Source organism: Pelobates fuscus, chromosome 6 (assembly GCF_036172605.1).
Source record: "Pelobates fuscus isolate aPelFus1 chromosome 6, aPelFus1.pri, whole genome shotgun sequence".
Classification (NCBI taxonomy): Eukaryota; Metazoa; Chordata; class Amphibia; order Anura; family Pelobatidae; genus Pelobates; species Pelobates fuscus.
In genome coordinates this window covers 195109509-195129359 of record NC_086322.1, presented here as the reverse complement: position 1 = coordinate 195129359, position 19851 = coordinate 195109509, and the positions used below count along the sequence as shown (strand labels likewise).

The 19851-nt window shown below is 35.3% G+C and overlaps 1 protein-coding gene across 1 annotated transcript in view; it reads left to right on the top strand.

The window, feature by feature from the left end:
* The window catches only part of GRID2 (glutamate ionotropic receptor delta type subunit 2), a 1057299-nt gene that overhangs the window by 793383 nt on the left and 244065 nt on the right, over window positions 1-19851 (top strand). The window contains exon 9 of the mRNA XM_063458620.1: window positions 16115-16216. Within this exon, the coding sequence (XP_063314690.1) occupies window positions 16115-16216 (102 nt within the window). The remainder of the gene's footprint in view (window positions 1-16114; window positions 16217-19851) is intronic.

The window sequence follows — 19851 nt, the reverse complement described above, 5'->3', positions numbered from 1 at the left end:
GTGCTGAAAGTGAGCTTTACGCATGACCCTTTAAATACATTTTAAGTGTCTTCCAAATATGAATGAGACACCAGGGTCTGAAAAGGGGCTTCTTCAGCTATCCAGCACCGATCACTGTTTCAGAAGCATGATTGGGGAAAAGGTATACATATGAGGTATCATTGTACATGACAACAATAGCAAAATACAAATATGGGATGTTTACGGTAGTGTGGCATGTGAAAAACACATCAAATTTATATTTTGACCCTGTTTCTAAATAAAATAGTTAAATGAGAAGGGCCAAAAGGCTACTAGTTAAATAGCCTGGGAAATGTAGAGGTTGTGAAGATTTTGAATGCTGTGACTACTATAAAAATTAAAATCTCAAAGTTTTGATAAAGTTTTAGCTTTAAAACTGTAATTCACTCCTTGCACTATTTGTTTTATAACTTATATAAATTCATTGAAATCCAAGACATATTGGGCATTTTAGCGATCAGTACTAATAAATTAATTTTTAGTTAGTTTTCTTCCCTTCCACTTGTGCCGAATTTATTAATTGTAAAACTGAAAAAAAAATATTTTTCCATTTTTGCTAATTTCCCAACTTCTTAAAGACCCACAAAACAGTTCCATCATAAAACCAGCCTTTTAAAGATTCTATACCAAAATGGAAAGTCAATCTCATTGTGTTAGAGTTGCAGCTACACAATAAACAGGACATTGTTATGTTGACATGAAATATCATTGGTCCATGAGATTTTAATATGTATATCACTGAAGCTTAATGCCAGGATTATTTTTCAGAAAATACAACAGATACAAGCACACCAAGACCATCCACTTTCAGACTTTTTACAATCAAACTAGCAACATTTTGGATTTTCAATCAAGCGTTTTGAATAGCTGAAATGTTGGTCATTTAATCCTAATAATGCTGCACCTTGATATAAAAACATAGAAACATAGAATGTGATGGCAGATAAAAACCGTTCAGCCCATCTAGTCTGCCCAATATTTCTAAACATCTCTGGTGTGCGTGGGCCTTTTGTACTGTATGCTGGGGGAGTTGCACCGCTACAGTTTACAGGCCCCCTGGATGTGTTCCATTCATTTAGACTGTGCCACCTCATTGCATATTAATTACACTTTACAGTTACCACACTACCTATTATTTAATAAAGGCATATCGCACTTAAGGATTGAAGTTGATATAGTGTTCATTCTATATCATATATGTATTCAGATATTTAAACACTCGAGGGAGTGTTTGTATGGTTTGCACCTAGTTAATTTAAATATAATTGTGTCTCTCCATGTGATTTTGTTTTTTTGGTTTTCTTTGATAGTCATAGATTGCTGGCTTGTAAAGTAATCAATGTACATATGAGGTGTATCAACTATAAAACAAAGGATAGAGAACTACTCTTCCTATATTTTTATAACCAATGTAATGTATTTCTGGGTACAGTATTAAGGATTGGACATTTTATTAGGAATTATTTACAAGTACACTCAGAGAGGAACGGCTCATACCTTGCTGGCAGTGCTCCACTCCAGAGGGAACCACAAATTCCTTGGAATTTAGTAGAAAAGCATTGGGAACAGGCATCATAATAAATGTATTACAACGATGATATCGTCAGTGAAAGTGACACTTTTTGCATTTCAAACTGGCGTTCAAATTAGTTTTTGCATTTTTCACACACAAACAAATATTAACACTAACTTTGGCCAGTGTTTGTGACCAGGTGGCTACTAAAAAAGACTGGACATACCCCATTAGCAATACCTTGGGTTGTCTACTTTTGCAAATGGTATGCCATCATGGGGGTAATTCTCATTCCTGGGCTACCATACGGTTTCAAAGGAAATGTAAGAAATCTGGCAAATTTAAATGTAAAAAAACTGAAAAATGTAACATGCTATATTTGACCCTGTAACGTCCCAAAACACCATAAAATCTGGGGGGTATATAGGGGGTACTGTTTTACATGCTGAATCCACATATGTGTATTTACATCGCTGAATACACATATGTGTATTTTATTGCAGTAAAAGCAAACAATATTATGATATTCACAGTTAGAATGTCACGTAGAACTAAAAACATTTCTAAAAATTCTTATTATCTTCCATTTTTTATATATTTTATTCATATTAAATTTAGTTTCATACCTAAATATTTGATGTTTCTCCTGAATAAAATTATATACAAATGGTGTGGGTGCACATAATATGAAAGAGGCGAATTACGCCTGAACAGACATATAGCGCAAATTCAAGTTTTTGTTTACGTTTTGTTTGATCACAATGTGTACATTTGACTCAGTCCTTAAGGGGATAAAGGGGCTTATAGTTGATGCCTTGGGTCATGCCGTGTTTTTTTTGTTTGTTTGTTTTTTAAAAGCTCTGCATTACCCTATTTTTAAAGATACTCCCTAATAGAAACGTATTGCTGGCATAACCTATTATTAGTGATGTCGCGAACATTGGACTTCCCACGGTGTGTTGGACTTCCCACGACTCAGTTTCTTTTGGCACAGGTTGCAAATGGCATCGCTGTTGTCAGAGGCAGACACACAAAAAAAATGCCACACTGCTGAGCTCTGCAATGACGGCATTCTGGTGGTGGAAACAGCATGCGTTGATTGGCGTGCTGTCGGGCTGATCCCGGGTGCCGATGCATGGTGTGTGACAGTGCCACTAGCTCCTTGCAACGACCTCCCCTTGCTTCCAACTCGTCTCCTCCTCCTCTCCCCCCTCCTCAACTCGTCTCCCCATCTAAACTTTCGCCCTGTTCTTCTTCTTGCCGAGCGGCACCCACGTGACATCCATGGACGCATCGTCATCCTCAACCGCTTCACTTGTATCTGACAACTCAGCAAAGGAAGTAGCAGCGGGTACAACATCATCATCATCACACCGTACGTCCATGTGTGTAATGCTGCCTGACTGAGACATATCCCTGTTATCTACATCCTCTGGCAATAATGGTTGTGCATCACTCATTTCTTCAAACGGATGTGTAAATAACTCCTCGGACATACCAAGTGAAGCGGCTGTGGTGCTAGTGTTGGTGGTGGCGGCAGGCGGGTGAGTGGTATCTTGAGAGGTGCCCGAAGCTAAGCTGGAGGAGGATGGTGCGTCAAGGTTCCGAGCGGAAGCAGTAGAAGATTGGGTGTCCTGTGTTAGCCAGTCAACTATGTCCTCAGAACTTTTCAAATTCAGGGTACGTGGCCTCTGAAAATTGGGCATTATTCTAGGGCAAAAGGGAATCACAGCACCACGACCATGACGGCCCCTGCGGGGTGGCCTGCCTCTGCCTGTCATTTTTTTTTGATTAGTGGTACTATGCGTGCAAGCTACTGTGAAAACAGAGACACGCTGTAGGCCTGACACACCCGCTTGAAGACAACTAACTGCTATTCAATCTATAACAGTGAAAAACGTTTTTGGGTTTTAAATGCACACTATTGTGACACCAGATATGAGTGGCAATGTGCACTTGCAGAGGTTGGCAGAGTACACGCTGTAGGCCTGACAACACCCGCTTGAAAACAAGTAACTGCTATTCAATCTATAACAGTGAAAAAAGTTGTTTGGTTTTAAATGCACGCTATTGTGACACCAGATATGAGTGGCAATGTGCACTGGCAGAGGTTGGCAGAGTACACGCTGTAGGCCTGACACACCCGCTTGAAGACAACTAACTGCTATTCAATCTATAACAGTGGAAAAAGTTTTTTGGTTTTTAAATGCATTCTATTGCGACACCAGATAAGAGTGGCAATGTGCACTGGCAGAGGTTGGCAGAGTACATGCTGTAGGCCTGACACACCCGCTTGAAGACAACTAACTGCTATTCAATCTATAACAGTAAAAAAAGTTTTTGGGTTTTAAATGCACGCCATTGTGAAGCCAGATATGAGTGGCAATGTGCACTGGCAGAGGTTGGCAGAGTACACGCTGAAGGCCTGTCACCCGCTTGAAGACAACTAACTGCTATTCAATCTATAACAGTGGAAAAAGTTTTTTGGTTTTAAATGCACGCTATTGTGACACCAGATATGAGTGGCAATGTGCACTTGCAGAGGTTGGCAGAGTACACGCTGTAGGCCTGACACACCCGCTTGAAGACAACTAACTGCTATTCAATCTATAACAGTGAAATAAGTGTTTTGGTTTTAAATACACGCTATTGTGACACCAGATATGAGTGGCAATGTGCACTGGCAGAGGTTGGCAGAGTACACGCTGTTGGCCTGACACACAGACGCTTGCAGACAACTAACTGCTATTCAATCTAGTACAGTGAAAAAAAAGTTTTGGGGTTTTTAAATGCACGCTATTGTGCCACCAGATATGAGTAGCACTGTGCATTGGCAGAGAACACGCTGTTGGCCTGACACACAGACGCTTGCAGACAACTAACTGCTATTCAATCTATAACAGTGAAAAAAATTTTTTGTTTTTAAATGCACGCTATTGTGACACCAGATATGAAGTGGCAATGTGCAGTGGCAGAGGTTGGCAGAGTACACGCTGTTGGCCTGACACACAGACGCTTGCAGACAACTAACTGCTATTCAATCTATTACAGTGAAAAAAAAGTTTTGGGGTTTTTAAATGCACGCTATTGTGCCACCAGATATGAGTGGCACTGTGCACTGGCAGAGTACACGCTGTTGGCCTGACACACAGACGCTTGCAGACAACTAACTGCTATTCATTCTATTACAGTGAAAACATTTTTTTTTCGTTTTTAAATGCAAGCTATTGTGACACCAGATATGAGTGGTGGCACTGGGCAAGTGGGCACAGTATCCACTGTGAGCCTGACACAGAAGCTGGCAGGCAGGCAACTGCAATTAGATTACACAAAAAAAAAGCAGACTGATGTTCTAGCCCTAAAAAGGGCTTTTTGGGGTGCTGTCCTTACAGCAGAGATCAGATGAGTCCTTCAGGACTGTAGTGGACACTGAATACACTAGCCTAGCTATACATTTCCCTATCAAATGAGCAGCAGCTACACTTTCCCTCCTCTATCTAAGAATGCAGCTTCAGAATGAATCTAAAATGGATGCTGTACAGGAGGTGGGAGGGTCTGGAAGGGAGGGTCTGCTGCTGATTGGCTGGAATGTATCTGCTGACTGTGAAGCACAGGGTCAAAGTTTAGTCAATGATGAAGAATAGGGGGCAGATCGAACCGTGCATGTGTTCGCCCGTCATGGCGAACGCGAACACACTTTGTTCGCTGGCGAACAGTTCGGTACATCACTACCTATTATGCGTTAATCATATAAGGCACCACACATTTAACATCAATAAAACATATTTGTAGCTGACATACAATTATCTATTACAATATATTATTTGTACCTGAATAAGAATATGATATAAATTTATTTCAGGTAAAACTTTAATTACATATAAAATCATCAATTTTCTACAGTTTCTGTCAATGATGTCAAACTTATATCTGATATACACATGACACAGACAGAGGGATGCAAAGCTAAATTAATATTAGCATAAATGTTAGTATGAAACTCAGCTATGCTATTTTTTTTCTTTTAAAAGACAATCTAGCAGCCAATATGTCAAAAGTGCTACCACTGATATCCAATTAAATAACCAATTATTTCCATATCACTGTGATAATTGAAATTTGAAACATTTATTTTAAAAATACAAATTGCTAATTTAAGTATGGTATGACATAGATCAGTAGGTTTAAATAAAATTAGACTTGTTATTGTTCGTTTTGTGATTGGTTAGCAATTTTATTTATAGAGCAATTATTTTACAATGAAGATGCCAGTTAAGAATTTAATTATGCCATTTCAATATGACAACAGAGGTCAAGCAATTGATTTGAATTAATAACTTTCAATTTAGAAGCAAGGTTTTATTGTAGGATGTTCTTGGATGTCATAAGAGTATTTCCTTGAGATGAAGGCACTGCAATTGCCATTAGAGTATCCCCATTGGCTATATTTCCCTGACTGTATTTTTCTGACTGTTTCATATCTGCAATGTCCACATGCTGTTAAGAGGTACATATATACATCTGCTGTCTGGCAATATTTAGACTTAACAGACTGCTAAAGGAAATCAATTAATTAATTATACCTCTTCCTATGGGATTGCTCCAGTGATTAATTAACTGTTTTGCCCTGTGAACTCTGCACGCTGTGGGGTAGTACTATACATATACCTTCCAGTAGAATGTGGAACATTTCACTTTTAGGAAAACATGGACACATGGCAACCCTAAAGGCAATGTGTTATGTTTTCTGTTTGACTGGCCTTCCACCGATTGCTAGAAAATCTATATAGTATTTTTAGGGGAAAGGTTTACTAACGAATACATTACATAAATAGTACAGTGTACATTAATGTGTTGTGATGTGTATTTCCTAGCTAAAACTATTTATCCTGCAAATTAGGTAAATCAAAAGTACCATATAAGGAAAACATATATACCATTATACCATACTTCCTTTATATATATGTAGATTTTTTAAAAAAAACTTTCTAAAAATATATATATTTATATATTACACTCACATTTTTTTAAATTTGATATCTTTAAAGAAAATAATTACATATTTTCCAATTTCTTATGGAAATGTAATTAAATGGACACTGTAGTCACCAGAACAGCTACAGCTTATTGTATTAGTTCTGGTGAGTATAATCATTCCTTTAAGGCTTTTTGCAGTAAATTCTGACTATTCAGAGAAAATGCATCCATCCCTAGGGATGCCTCCACTGGCCACGCCTTAGGTGACTGCTAAAGGTGCCTCCCTGGGGCATTGCTATAAAATGTGTAACACTGCCATTCAGTGTCTCCACTCTATGAAGACACTGAGCTTTCCTCACAGAGATGCTTTGACTCAATGTATCTCTACAAGGAGATCCTGGTTGGCCAGGGCTATGTTTGGCTTGTCCTAGCTCTGCTCCTGATCTGCTTCCTTGACAAGCTCAGTCAATCCAATGATTCCCAAAGTGAAAGCATTGTGATTGGCTTAGATCTCCACTTCTGATTATGTCAGCCAATGAGGCAGATCATGGACAGATACAACAGCAGCAAGCTGCGATAAATGCATGATTTTGCTCTTTATAGGTGAAAAAGGGAGGAGGGGGGGAGATGGTGGTTTTAACGCTATATGGTCAGGAATACCGTGTTCCTTTGGGTTTAACTTAGTGTGAGCACCTGGTTTTATATTAACAGATAATCACAGTCACTGAGCAAAAAGCTATGTTCTACCTCCTGGGTACCATCTTACCTTTAGGGGTTAAACCATTTACACATATACCATAGGGCTAGATTTAGTGTTAAGATTACTACTAGGGTTTATGTTAGGTCAACTACTAGTGTTAGGGTTAATGTATGATAGTTTTGGTGTTTGTGTTCTCTGAGTTCTCTGAGTTTTAAGGAGACAAATGTGTGTCTCAGTGATACAATTAGTGCTAGGGTTCATGATGCAGGAACGGTTAGGGATAGTGTTAAGAGTAGGGGTAGGACTATTCTTTAAATTAGGGTTTTTGCTAAGGGTAGAGCTATGGGTAATGGTAGTGTAAATATTAAGGTAGTGGTAGGGCTAGTGTTAGGGTAAGATTTAGTTTTGGCATAAAATTAAGGAAAGCAATAAATTAAGGGTTAGTGTTAGAGTTCATTCAAGGGTAATAGTGTATGAGTGTGTATTAGGTTAGTATGGTTTGTCTAGCCTGGTTTGTATACAATACTGTGAAAATAACACATTTTATTTTTTTAATCAAAATCAAGATATTTTTCTAGCAGTTCTGTTACGGAGTAGAAGAAACATTACAGCAGTCTTCTCATGCCGAATATATAGTTGTTTGTATATGCATATACACATATTTATATCCATTCCTAAGTGTAAGTACCCAAGTTAAATGTGGAAGCGAGCTGTGTGTTTTTCTTTTTAAAAAATGGGCACATCGTGTTTCACAAACTGACTTTATGATGTGTACACAGGAAAGAAAAAAGTGCAACTTAAATTTAGTTACTGGGCACAAAATATATTAGAAGGAAAAAATAGGGTTTGTTTTCTTCAGACTAAAAAACATTACTGAGTCATACTAAAGTCAATATAAATTATGGTCCATTGTGACCTCTCATATATGAGGGGCTTCTTTTTATTATCAGTAAACATAGCAATAATTGAAAATTGTAAAACTCAATAAACTACTGACCTGCAGGAACTCGTTCAGCATGTTTGTGTTATTTAACTGAGCTATAATTCTGTGTGTTCTGTAACGGTCTGTGGCCAGAAGCCCTATAATTCATATATTTAAGCATGTTTACAGCTTATACAACTCACAAAGCTAATATAATACAGCATTCTAACGTTCTTATACAGATCTGAAATGTCATATCTTACAAGGATTTTATTTTGTCTTTACTAGAGAACAGCTAAAATGTATCCACAATGCATCAAGTAGGTCTGCTGGGAATTTACTATGGTTAAATAAAGAAAGAAAAATCATTAAGAGCAAGCAAATTGGGGAACTAGAAAAAAGACTAACAGCTTATTGTAAACGGAAACTGTCACTTCTCTGAAATTAACATAATTGAATACAGCATTGAAAATCACATTTTATTCATGTTTCCATTTTCTCATGTTGTGTTCTGTTTTCTTAAACATTTACATATTCATTAAATTTCTTTAAATATCATGTAAACATAATATTAAAAATCATATGAAGTGATAGCTCCCCTGAATGGAATTTTTAAAGTAATACTTATAGAGTTTATGTATTATTAAAGGGACACTATAGTCACTAGAACAAATACAGCTTATTGTAATTGTTCTGTTAAGTATAGTCATTCCCTGCAAGCTTTTTGCAGTGAACACTGTTTTAAATCAGATGGCTACTAGAGTTTCTTACTGAGGCAGTGCTTCACAATGTGCAGCACTGACATTCATTTCCACCCTCTGCATGGAGACACTGAACTTTCCTCATAGAGATGCATTGAGTCAATGCATCTCTTTGAGGAGATGCTGATTAGCCATTGTGATATTTGGCTCTACCCCTGACCTGCCTCTATGGCTGAGATCATCAGAATTGCCCACCTCAGCCAATCCAATGCTTGCCTATGGGTAAGCATTGGGATTGGTTGAGATCATCACTTCTGATGATGTCAGCCAAAGAGGCAGATCAGGCAGAGCCAGCCTGGAATTAAAGTTAGATTTCACTATATTTAGGGGGGCAGTATGCGACCAAGGGGGCTGTATAGAGTTTTTGACATGATAGGGTCAGGAATACATGTTTGTGTTCCTAACCCTATAGTGTCCTGTAAGCTAGATGTCCCTCTATTAGTGTAATTTGACAGAATTATGAAAACTTAATTGAGCTTGATGAAGGTAGAAAGCCTAAGTGTGTTTTCTAAAGGTTATAGGACAGAAGTTCCAAATTCAGTCATTAAGACCCACCAGTGATCCAGGTTTTTTTTTTCAACATGCCCATAAGGACAGAACAAAAAAATATATGAAAAAGAAAATGGAAAAATAAAGCACAACATGTACAGATAAAATCACCTATTTTGAACATAATTATTTTGGTCTACATTTTATAATTCTTTTTTTCAACTTGGAAATGGCCTGTTTAGTGTATAAACCCCTTAATAACCGTGGTGGGTGAATGTTAAAGAAGAATAATGTGTTAAAGTACATGCCCTGCTTCGCTGCATAAAAGCCAGAGATTTAAAAAAGCAAAGTGGTTTAATTTACTAAAAAAAAAAAACCTCTAAATTATACCTCATATTACTACATCACTCCATGACAGACATTAACAGCTAATTATTGCTGACTCTCTTGGGTAGCACTAATGTTAAAAAATGTAGTTTTAATATGACAACCATTTCAATGTTTTTGAATAAGAATCTATAAAAGTTTTGTAAATGTTGCTTCTGTAAAGAATACAAGAACTATCACTGTGTGTTGCTTAATTAAATATAATGGTATATATTTATGGTTTCTTAACATAGTGTGCACTTAGCCAGGATCTATTATCATTAAGTTGCTCTAATAATGGAAACATGGCCTATAGGGCAATTATTTTTTTCTCTGATGGGTACTTAAGAATGAATTAATAGATTTCTCATTTCGATTTTTCTTCTATGTGCACATAATAATTTTGTAAGAATTATTATTCTGTAAGTTGCTCATAACCGTAATATTTTTCATATCTATATTAGACCAATATATCTGCAAGTCCATTCCTTTTTGATAGCAAAACTTGGTATAGAGACACAACATAATTCAAATATGCAGACACATATTGCTGATAAACAAAAAAGGAGACGTATACCGCGCCTAGTAATTTATATATGTAGAAAATACATACATGAGTCTTTGAATTTTCCAATAAATCGTAACCTCGGAAAAGAATTAAAAAATAATAGTGCAATACAGTAAATTTAGTCTTAAAAACAAATGATTAGTAGCTATATGCAATCCACTCACATTGAGATGAGCTATAACAGAGCTCTGCTGTGAAGCGCCTGGACGGTACAATCCCCGTCTGTGGATTTGTAGTGGTCTCCACGGATGTTTCCAAAGTGCAATATGCATAGTTGATATAAAAAAAGGATAGCAGCAATATGGTGAAGTAAGTATCAATATTGTAAAAGGTAATAAATAGTATTGTACTTACACTTACCAGAGCATGTGACCTGCTCTAGTATAAACAGCTTAGGTGGTATAATCCCCACCACGGATATTCAGGATACCAGGAAATGATAAAAATAATGAATAAAAAGTAACTTTAAAAGTATACTTTAATATAAACAAACAAAGTAATAAATAGTAAAATATATATATTTTAAATAAAACTATTACATTCTGTGAGCCTTGAAATTGCTCTTTAGTGAATGAGTGAGAAAAGCTTATAATGAAGATGATATCATTGGTGAAAGTGCAGTTTATTTTGTAAAAAATGCAAAAAAAAAATATGAACACTAACTTTGGCCTGGGTTTGTGACTAAGTTGCTACTAAAAAGACTGGACATACCCCATTTTGAGTACACTTGGTTGTCTACTTTTGCAAACAAAATGTCATGATCGGGGTCATTTTCAATCCTGGGCTACCGTATGGTATCAAAGGCAACATAAACAAACTGCAAATTTCAACATGTAACTTTCTAAATCAAACCTGTACATGAGGGGTATCGTTGTACCCTTGGGACATAAAAGAATACAGATATGTGTGTTTTATTGCAATGAAAGATTACAGTATTATAATATTCCCTATTAAAAAATGCTGTGCAGAACTTGGGAAATAATATTTCTTAATTTCTCACACTTTTTGGGATTTTATTCATATTACATTATGTTTCATATATAAATATCTGATATGATATGAAAGCCTTATTTTTCATTTTTTTATTTATTTATTATTGCCATTTATATAGCGCCAACAGATTCCGTAGCGCTTTACAATATTATGAGAGGGGGATTTAACTATAAATAGGACAGTTACAAATAAACTTACAGGAACAATAGGTTGAAGAGGACCCTGCTCAAACGAGCTTACATTCTATAGGAGGTGGGGTGTAAAACACATTAGGACACATTCCCCTATCATTATATCACCCAACCCCACTCCCCCTGCCACCCTATGCACATTTTCACCTGCTACAGCACAAGAGGTTTCTGCACTGCTCCTGTCCTCCCGCCCCACCACCATTAACAATATTCTATTTAATAAGTGTGCGTACCCTTAATATAAAAGTGGCAACCAAGTCCTGCAGAATCTTCTGAGCAGAGGTATCATCTCTGGAAGATCTACTCAAGAATCCCTGCATTACTGTTTCCTTTAAACTCTGTTTTTAAAATTGTGTTCTATTCCATCTCCCTCCCTATACTATCACTACTTAATTGATAACTATATCTCCCATCCTGATCTTCTGTTTTTGTTTTCCTTAAAGCTGGTATGATCATGTAATTTTATGTTCATTCTCTAAGACTCTTTGTTAATTGTTTGTTTAGCTAGTGTTACTACTCTCACTGATAATCTAGTAAATTTATGTTCATGGTTTATGACTTTCACCTATCTGATCCTTCCTATCTATTTATCCCAAATGTTCTCTCCTTTAGTTTTTCATCTCTAATTAATGACCTCAATAGCCCCATGTCTCCCCACCCATAATAGTGTGTTTAATTACACTTTTTTACATATAACACCTAACCAAGGCAAAAATAACTGGGGTTTAGTTACAGTGTATGAACATATACATATAAGCCTGCTACAACGCAATGTACCCCATTCTTGGCAGGTCCTACTCTAGCAACCTAATGCCTGCTCTTACAAGATTAAACCACTAAAGGGAAATTTACATTTAAGGCCAAAGTAGCTGAACGGAAAACATAGCTGACTTAGAGATTTTATTCCAGTTTGCCTATTTTGACTTTAAATTTAGAGTTCACTTTGAATTCTCATTTTAGTGAATAACTCTACATGTAAAGTAAAAATGTATGTAATTTCTATTTTACCCCTTAAGGACACATGACGGAAATATTCCGTCATGATTCCCTATTATTTCAGAAGTTGTGTCCTTAAGGGGTTAAAAATTTTAAATATGGAAAAAAGACAGTGTTAAAATGTATGAGTATTTAATGATGCCTTACCTATAACTCTGAATAGAATGACGTATGCTTTTGAATATCTTACTGAAATTTTATGCATCACTGTATTCATTAATCCATTTATACGTATGTAAAATAACAGAATGATTCATCATGCTTGATAATTTAATTAATGCAAACTGCTGCTTGATATAGTAATTCATGCACAAATTATTGCTAGTGCAAATTAAGATAACTGTGTGGCACTTGCTAGCAACATTTTTTTCTTCCAAGAGAAGAAGCAAAATGCCAAAGAACAATGCTTAGAAAAAAAGAATATAAAATGATATAATTTATACTATATTTGCCATATTGTCCAGTTCTTTTTTTTTTTTTATCTTTGCATTTAAGAGATAGCGGCAATATCATAATAATCTACATGCCTAAATATGAGACAGGAAATTATATAAAGTTTTTGCATATTCCTTCAAGAGGAATATTTTTAATGAAAACTCAAATAACAATGATGTACATGGAAATACAAAGTTGGAACACTTTAAACTAAATAATTTGTCAACCATGCTTAAAAAAGAAAACATATGTACTCATATCTATTGATAATGCTGTTCAACAAGAAATAATGAATAATGTGTCTCCATACTAAAAATAGTCATACTTTTACTAATTTCCATTAAAAAAAAAGATTTCAAAATGTTTTTATAAGCTATAGTTTTTGAGATACACTCCTTGCTATTCAGTAACACAGTAATCATGGAACGTAAAATTACTATCTGATATTTACTTGACACAACATAAATGAAAAGTATGAAAGTTGTTTTCATTCAATCAATCGCAAATAACAACACAATATGACAAAAATACTGCAAATGAAAAGTCTATTCACAAGAGCACCTTCTCTTTGCTTGTCACTTGTATTCCTCTTCTGGGGCATCTCTTGTCACTGTCTAACAGTAGTCAGCAAGCATAGAAGCATATAACCTACCCAGATATCTTCATTCCACTGTTGAAATGTCTTGGTGGAAGCTCGTCACTCACTGCACTGCAGCAGTCATGGAAGAAGTCCACATGAGAGTTGAGAAAGTGGATTTTGGACGCCTAATTGATTATACTTTTCTAGAAGATTATTTGCAAGCTCAACATAGTTTCCAGCTCTTTGGTTATTCTTAAGTTTAGCATCACTCAACAGTGGAAAGTTGCCTTCAGGTAGTTGAAAGCTTCTCCATCATTGTTCACCCCCTTTGAAAAAGTTCTTCACGAGTCAGTGTTTTATGTGTTAAGAGGGCAGAAGAATTTTGCTTCTATAAACCAGAGGACTATGCTGGATATTTATTTCCCTGGAGAAAACAGATTGTCCTTGGAGGCCAGACGTTTTCTCTTGTAGTGTGAAGACCTAGTACAGCTTTCCCAATTACACAGGAAACAGCAGTACTTGGTGTATGCCAGCTGCATGCCCAGCAGTATTGCAATCACATTCAGGTCTCCACAAATCTGCAATTGGTGGTCTTTGTATGTATTAGCTTCCAGAAGCAATTACATATTATCATATGTTTCCTTCATGTGGACAGCATGACCTACAGGAATTTATATTGTGCAACACAAATACAGATTTTAAACGTACCTTTGAGGAGTCTTTGACTAGACTTCAGTTCAGTGTGTTCTACTTCACCTTTAAAGCTGTCATCAAACCATTGACATTACAGCAGGCACTTTGAAATTAGGTTGTAGAAGATTACACTGTTGGAGAATTGATCATAGAAATTTTGCTTTGTCTTTTAATAGGCCCAGGTCTTGCATTAGATTATTTAGTTCATCCTGAGTGATTATATGTGGCTGGCTCAGCAACTCAGGTTGTGGGACAAAATCATGATGAATTTTGTTGTGATTTCTCTTTCACACCATCTTCATCTGCCTGCAGACTGTACTTTTCTGGAAGGTAAGGTACAGGAAGGTCATCCCCATGTGGCACTGGTCACATAACATACTTAACTGCTGGTGATATAGCTGACGTAATGTTGGGGTATTCCACACTCCATTTTATTTTGGTTTTTTTTACATTCTATGCTTAATAGGAGGCACCATGCAGAAATAATTGGTTGGCTCTCAACTAATTATAGACAAAACAAAAGCCATTAAACTTCCATTTTTATTCAACCATTCATATACATCTAAATAACATGTATTTCCTCAAATATGAGTTGTTCAGGGCTTGACCTTGATGTCAAACAATTTGGCAGTTGGCTGTCTTCATGAGTGCAGTAACTGGGCATTTATGTGTATCACCACACACATAACAAAGATGTGGTATCCTGGCTTTTAAGGTAAAGCGTGACATCAAAACTGAAATGAGTGAAAGGAACATTACTCTACCCTTGACTTAATACAAGCTATACACAGACAAACAAAACAAGGCCTGCACTGTCTCATCATTCCTGTACTCAGGTTGCCACAACCTTTACTCTATAACCATACTCTACATCATCATAAATCAGCCATATCTATCAGAGTTTTAAATGTCATATTTGTTTTTTGCATGCTGAAATTAATTAGAATTAAGTATTTTCAAGCTAGAAACATTTTCATTGTTGAGCAGTGTAATTAATTATCAGGAGGATAGGCAGCAATGTATCTCTACCACTTAAATAACTCTGAAATTCATCATAATTATTAAATAGGCACTCCATTGCCCACATTTAAATAAATAAATACAATAACAGTTTAGAAGATATACCTCAAATGAAAACATGCATGCAATTAATTATGTATTAATTAATTAAATTATTTTATTGGGGTATATCTAAAAACAGCTTGCCGTTCTTTTGTCTCCTGCCTTTACAATCCATCCCCTTATAGCCCTACCCAGACTTTCTGTTTCTGTCCAATAGCAATGCAGTTTAAGGATGTCTTTGCAAGGTACATGCCTTGGGCAAATGTCTGCCTCTTGAGTTTGAGTTTAAACAACCAGGAAGTAAAAGTACCAGTTGTGTTCTTGAAAGCCATGGCATTTAATAAGATAACGAAGTAACAAGGTTAATTTCTACAAGTGCAAATTGTTATTGAAATCAGCACTTTTTGCAAAATGAAAAAAATTAGGACACATTGTTCACACATAAACCATTTCATCAAGCTGAAGTGCTTTTGGGATCTGGAGTGTCCCTCTAACTGTATTTTTCATTTTAGGTGGTATCTTGTCCTTATAACCACCTTCGTACTATTGTTCACAAAAATTTTCCAGCACATCACATTTCAAGTACTTTTTGTTTTAGATCTTTGTAAAGAGTATTGATGTACACACACTATGAATATATATATATATGAGAGTAATAAATAAATATATATATATATACACATACATAATATACCCTCTCTTATTTATCTTGATCGAAGTTCTGTACATGATCTAAACATCATTGTTTTGTTTCTACACATGGTTAAGTTAGAGGAGGATTGGTGCACTTTATCATGTGATGTACCATTATAATTTACTTTTATTTCTGTATTTTTTTTACTTGCAGCTTGGCACATGGAGCCCTGTCACCGGTCTGAATGGATCTTTGACAGACAGGAAACTAGAAAACAATATGCGTGGTGTAGTACTCCGTGTAGCTACTGTTCTGGTAAGACCATTTCTCAGTATGGAAAGATTATACTAGTTATAATTGGAGTTTTGTAAAACTATCTTACAGAAGTCTTGTCTTTAACCAGTATTGCTATATTTCAATCTCAGCAGTTTTTATTAGTTAGTGTTTTGATGCATAATATCAAACCAAAAATATTAATTTAGTATTGCAGCAATAAACCTACTACTGATTGCTCTACACTAAAATTGTAATATTCCACAATTCCACAATTTGTATGATTATTAGTATTAACATTTTTTAATTCAATATTTATTTACAAAATTATCTAGGAAAACAGTACACATGTAAGAGGGACAGCTGGAAATAAAAATACGTAACAATGTATAAAAAAATATCCTTAAAAGGGACCGTCCCAAGATGGGTATTTCTCAGGGATTTCTTTTCAGTTTTATATAGTTGTATGAAACATTATATTTTTGAGTTAGCATATTTGTCTGTTACAAATAATCTCATTTTACTAGATGTATAGTTTCTATAATGATCCACCTACAATCAAATGACTGCACAGATACTATGAAAAAATATCTATTCCTTTTGAATCATATTCAGAAAATCTAATTGAGTTTGGCATTCATTTTCAGACAAACACGTTTCCATACGAATGTCAACTATTCATCCATTTGTCAGAAAGATGAATTGAAAAATACAAATTACAACAAATTAAATAAAGAACTAATTGCTTGTAGGATGAAATTTCGTCCGACCCCCTTTAGTTTGATAGACCACACTCGAGGGACACTGCTGGGGGCACAAGTGGGACACTTTTCCCCCAAAGTTAATTTGAATGTTTCCCCACCATGAGGGCATGGGGGCCTGTGCTAAGTCCTTCCATATTGGGTTAGTGAATGGGCAGCTATAGCTGCTCATTTGCTAATCTTTTTTTCATACCAGTAAGCAGCCACTGGCATGCCCTTAGTCACAGCATGCAGGTAGTAACAGGAGGGAGAAAGAACCTCTCATACGGATACCAAAAATGAGTTCTTCTAAACAACTCCCTAATATGGTACCCTTAAATATAGCAATCCCACAAGGGTGCCATTTTAGGGAGCTATCTACAAAATGACTGAAAGGTGCGGCCATGTCCCGTTGCACAAATTAGAATTTAATTTGTCTGAATGAAATTCCAAAACAAAAATGTCTGAATTAAGACAGGGAGGAACACTCAAAAGTGCTGATATGAAACAGAAAGTGGCCAAACAAAAATGGCAGTCTAGTCATGGGTGCTCACTCGTGTAAGGCCATATTCCTAAAGGCCAAAAGAGTTACATCTATTACTTAAAGAAGGGGCACAACCACAAAATGTATATGAAAAGATTTTTATTAAATGGGTCACAGTAATAGGCTATCTCATTAACTGTATCAATGAATGAAAAAGACATACAATGTCAAATAAAAAGTACAATGTAACACATACAATGCATAAATCTCTGAATACAGATATCCAAAATAGCTATATGAGAAACCAAAAAAATATTATTATAAACCCAAAAGTAATTATACATACAAAGAAAATTGTATACAAAGAAAATTGTATACAAAGAAAATTGTATACAAAGAAAATTTTAATTTTGTCCGAAAACAGATGAACAAATGCCAAAGTCTAAAATCAACCATAATAAATAATCACCTTTGTTACAGTTTTGCATTTCTAATAAGTCAATTACATTTATTTTATTTATTGTAGTTAAATACATTAAGCCATTTAAGCATGACAATCTATTTGCTTGATTCAATGATTGCATTGTCCTTACCATTTTCCATCTTTAGGAAGTGATCTTCATTCAGGTGGTCACTACATAGCAATGATGCTCTTAAGACCACCAGACCAAAATGTAACCGTGTTAAATTGTACCGAAATGGTTAAAGTGAAATTCTTGTATAAGATATATTTTGTATCTTTTTTCTGAGTTGTATTGGGTACACTGTATTCTACATTGTAGACAGATACCAAACAAACTAAGCAAATGAAAAGAAGCAATCTGTATATCTAATATTGCTCATTTTTGTTTTCTGAAAACTGAATATGCCATTTGCCTTGCTTTATACAGTAGATGAATTTTTTATCTAAACTGCAGTTATTACAACTGGGAACACTCTGGCAAAACATAATAACAAATGATAGTGATTCACCTTTAAAGTTTAATCTGTAAATGTTCTTCATGAGCTGAATAACACAACAAAATCAGTACCCACTAAACTGTAAAATATTTTATCCGTTCTCCTATCTTGTTTCCACTCCTTTGTTTTTCTTATTTCTGTACACAATTGCTTGTCTCCTCTCTCAGTCTTCCCACACACATTAATAGGTTATTGACTAAGAGTAGATGAAATGGATTTTAAAAAGTCACTGCTTAATGAAGACTGCTGAGCCTAGTCAATGTAGTGGAATCAAGAACCCTATGTGCCAATATTAGATCAATGTGGCATTTTCTATGAAATAAAGGTCTTATCAATAATACTCAGTTTTTTAGGGAGAATTAAAAAGTAAATTAGTTTATACTATACACGTTGATGTTTAATACAAATAAAAAGTTGATAAATGCAATTTATATCCATGCCACTTAAATACCAGAAATCTAGAATTCCGATTTTTTTTTTCTACATTTGTAGGTTCTGAAAAAACTGATTCGAAATTAATCAGATGAACCAAAAGGGTGTACAAAATGGGCCAATCAGACTACTGGAAAACTTATACATATATTTTGCAGTATACTAACAGGAGAATGTTAATGCCATTTGGTTGATTAAGTGGGAATATAACATAAAGAGAGAAAAAAGGATTAGGAGTAGTAAAAAAAATGTTTTTTTTATGTATTTCAATATTATATATTTATTAAATATATAAAACAATATATTTTTTTCTCCTCACTTTTTTCATCTATTGCTCACTTCTCACTTGATCTGTGGATAAAATTAACATTTAGTGACTGTTCCCTAGACATCAATCATCTTTTTTTTCCCTCATCAATTATTTGTTTTTGGTGCCATGGGCAGAATCCAGAATCACAAATCAAACATGATTGCCCGTCATGCATTTCGGTTGGTTTGTGACTTGGGTGCATTTTGGATTAAAGTTTAAGAATTCAATTAATCACCTATTAAGCCCAATTTCATCCAAACTGAAGTACATACCAAAATTAGTCTATTTAAAATTTATTTTTGAAAAGGTTTTTTTTTTTAATTTGAAATATTAAATGTTATGGTACTTTTGAATAGTTCAGTAAATTGTTTGTGTTTCACAGTTCTTTGTTTGTTGACATTTTGAATAGAAATATGTTATGTCATATTCCTTAGTAAACAATGAGCCACCAATGGTGAATGGTGTTTCTTGAGAATGTTTTGTTCAGAATGTATTAAGTTAAACAAAGCCTCTAATTTTAGGAACAAGGACTGAACAAGTGTGATAGGAAAAAAAAAAGTAAAGTAGAGGGGGTGTGGTTTGCTTCTGAGCAAGATGGTCACGTAAGACAGAGCCTTGCCACGACTGTCTGTTTATAGAAAACCCAAGTGTGATTACTATTGCAGAATACTCTGATTATTATTGCAGAACACTCTGAAGATGTCCCACAGCAACCCTTGGAGGAAATAACCAAAGATGGCTCATAGGGCGT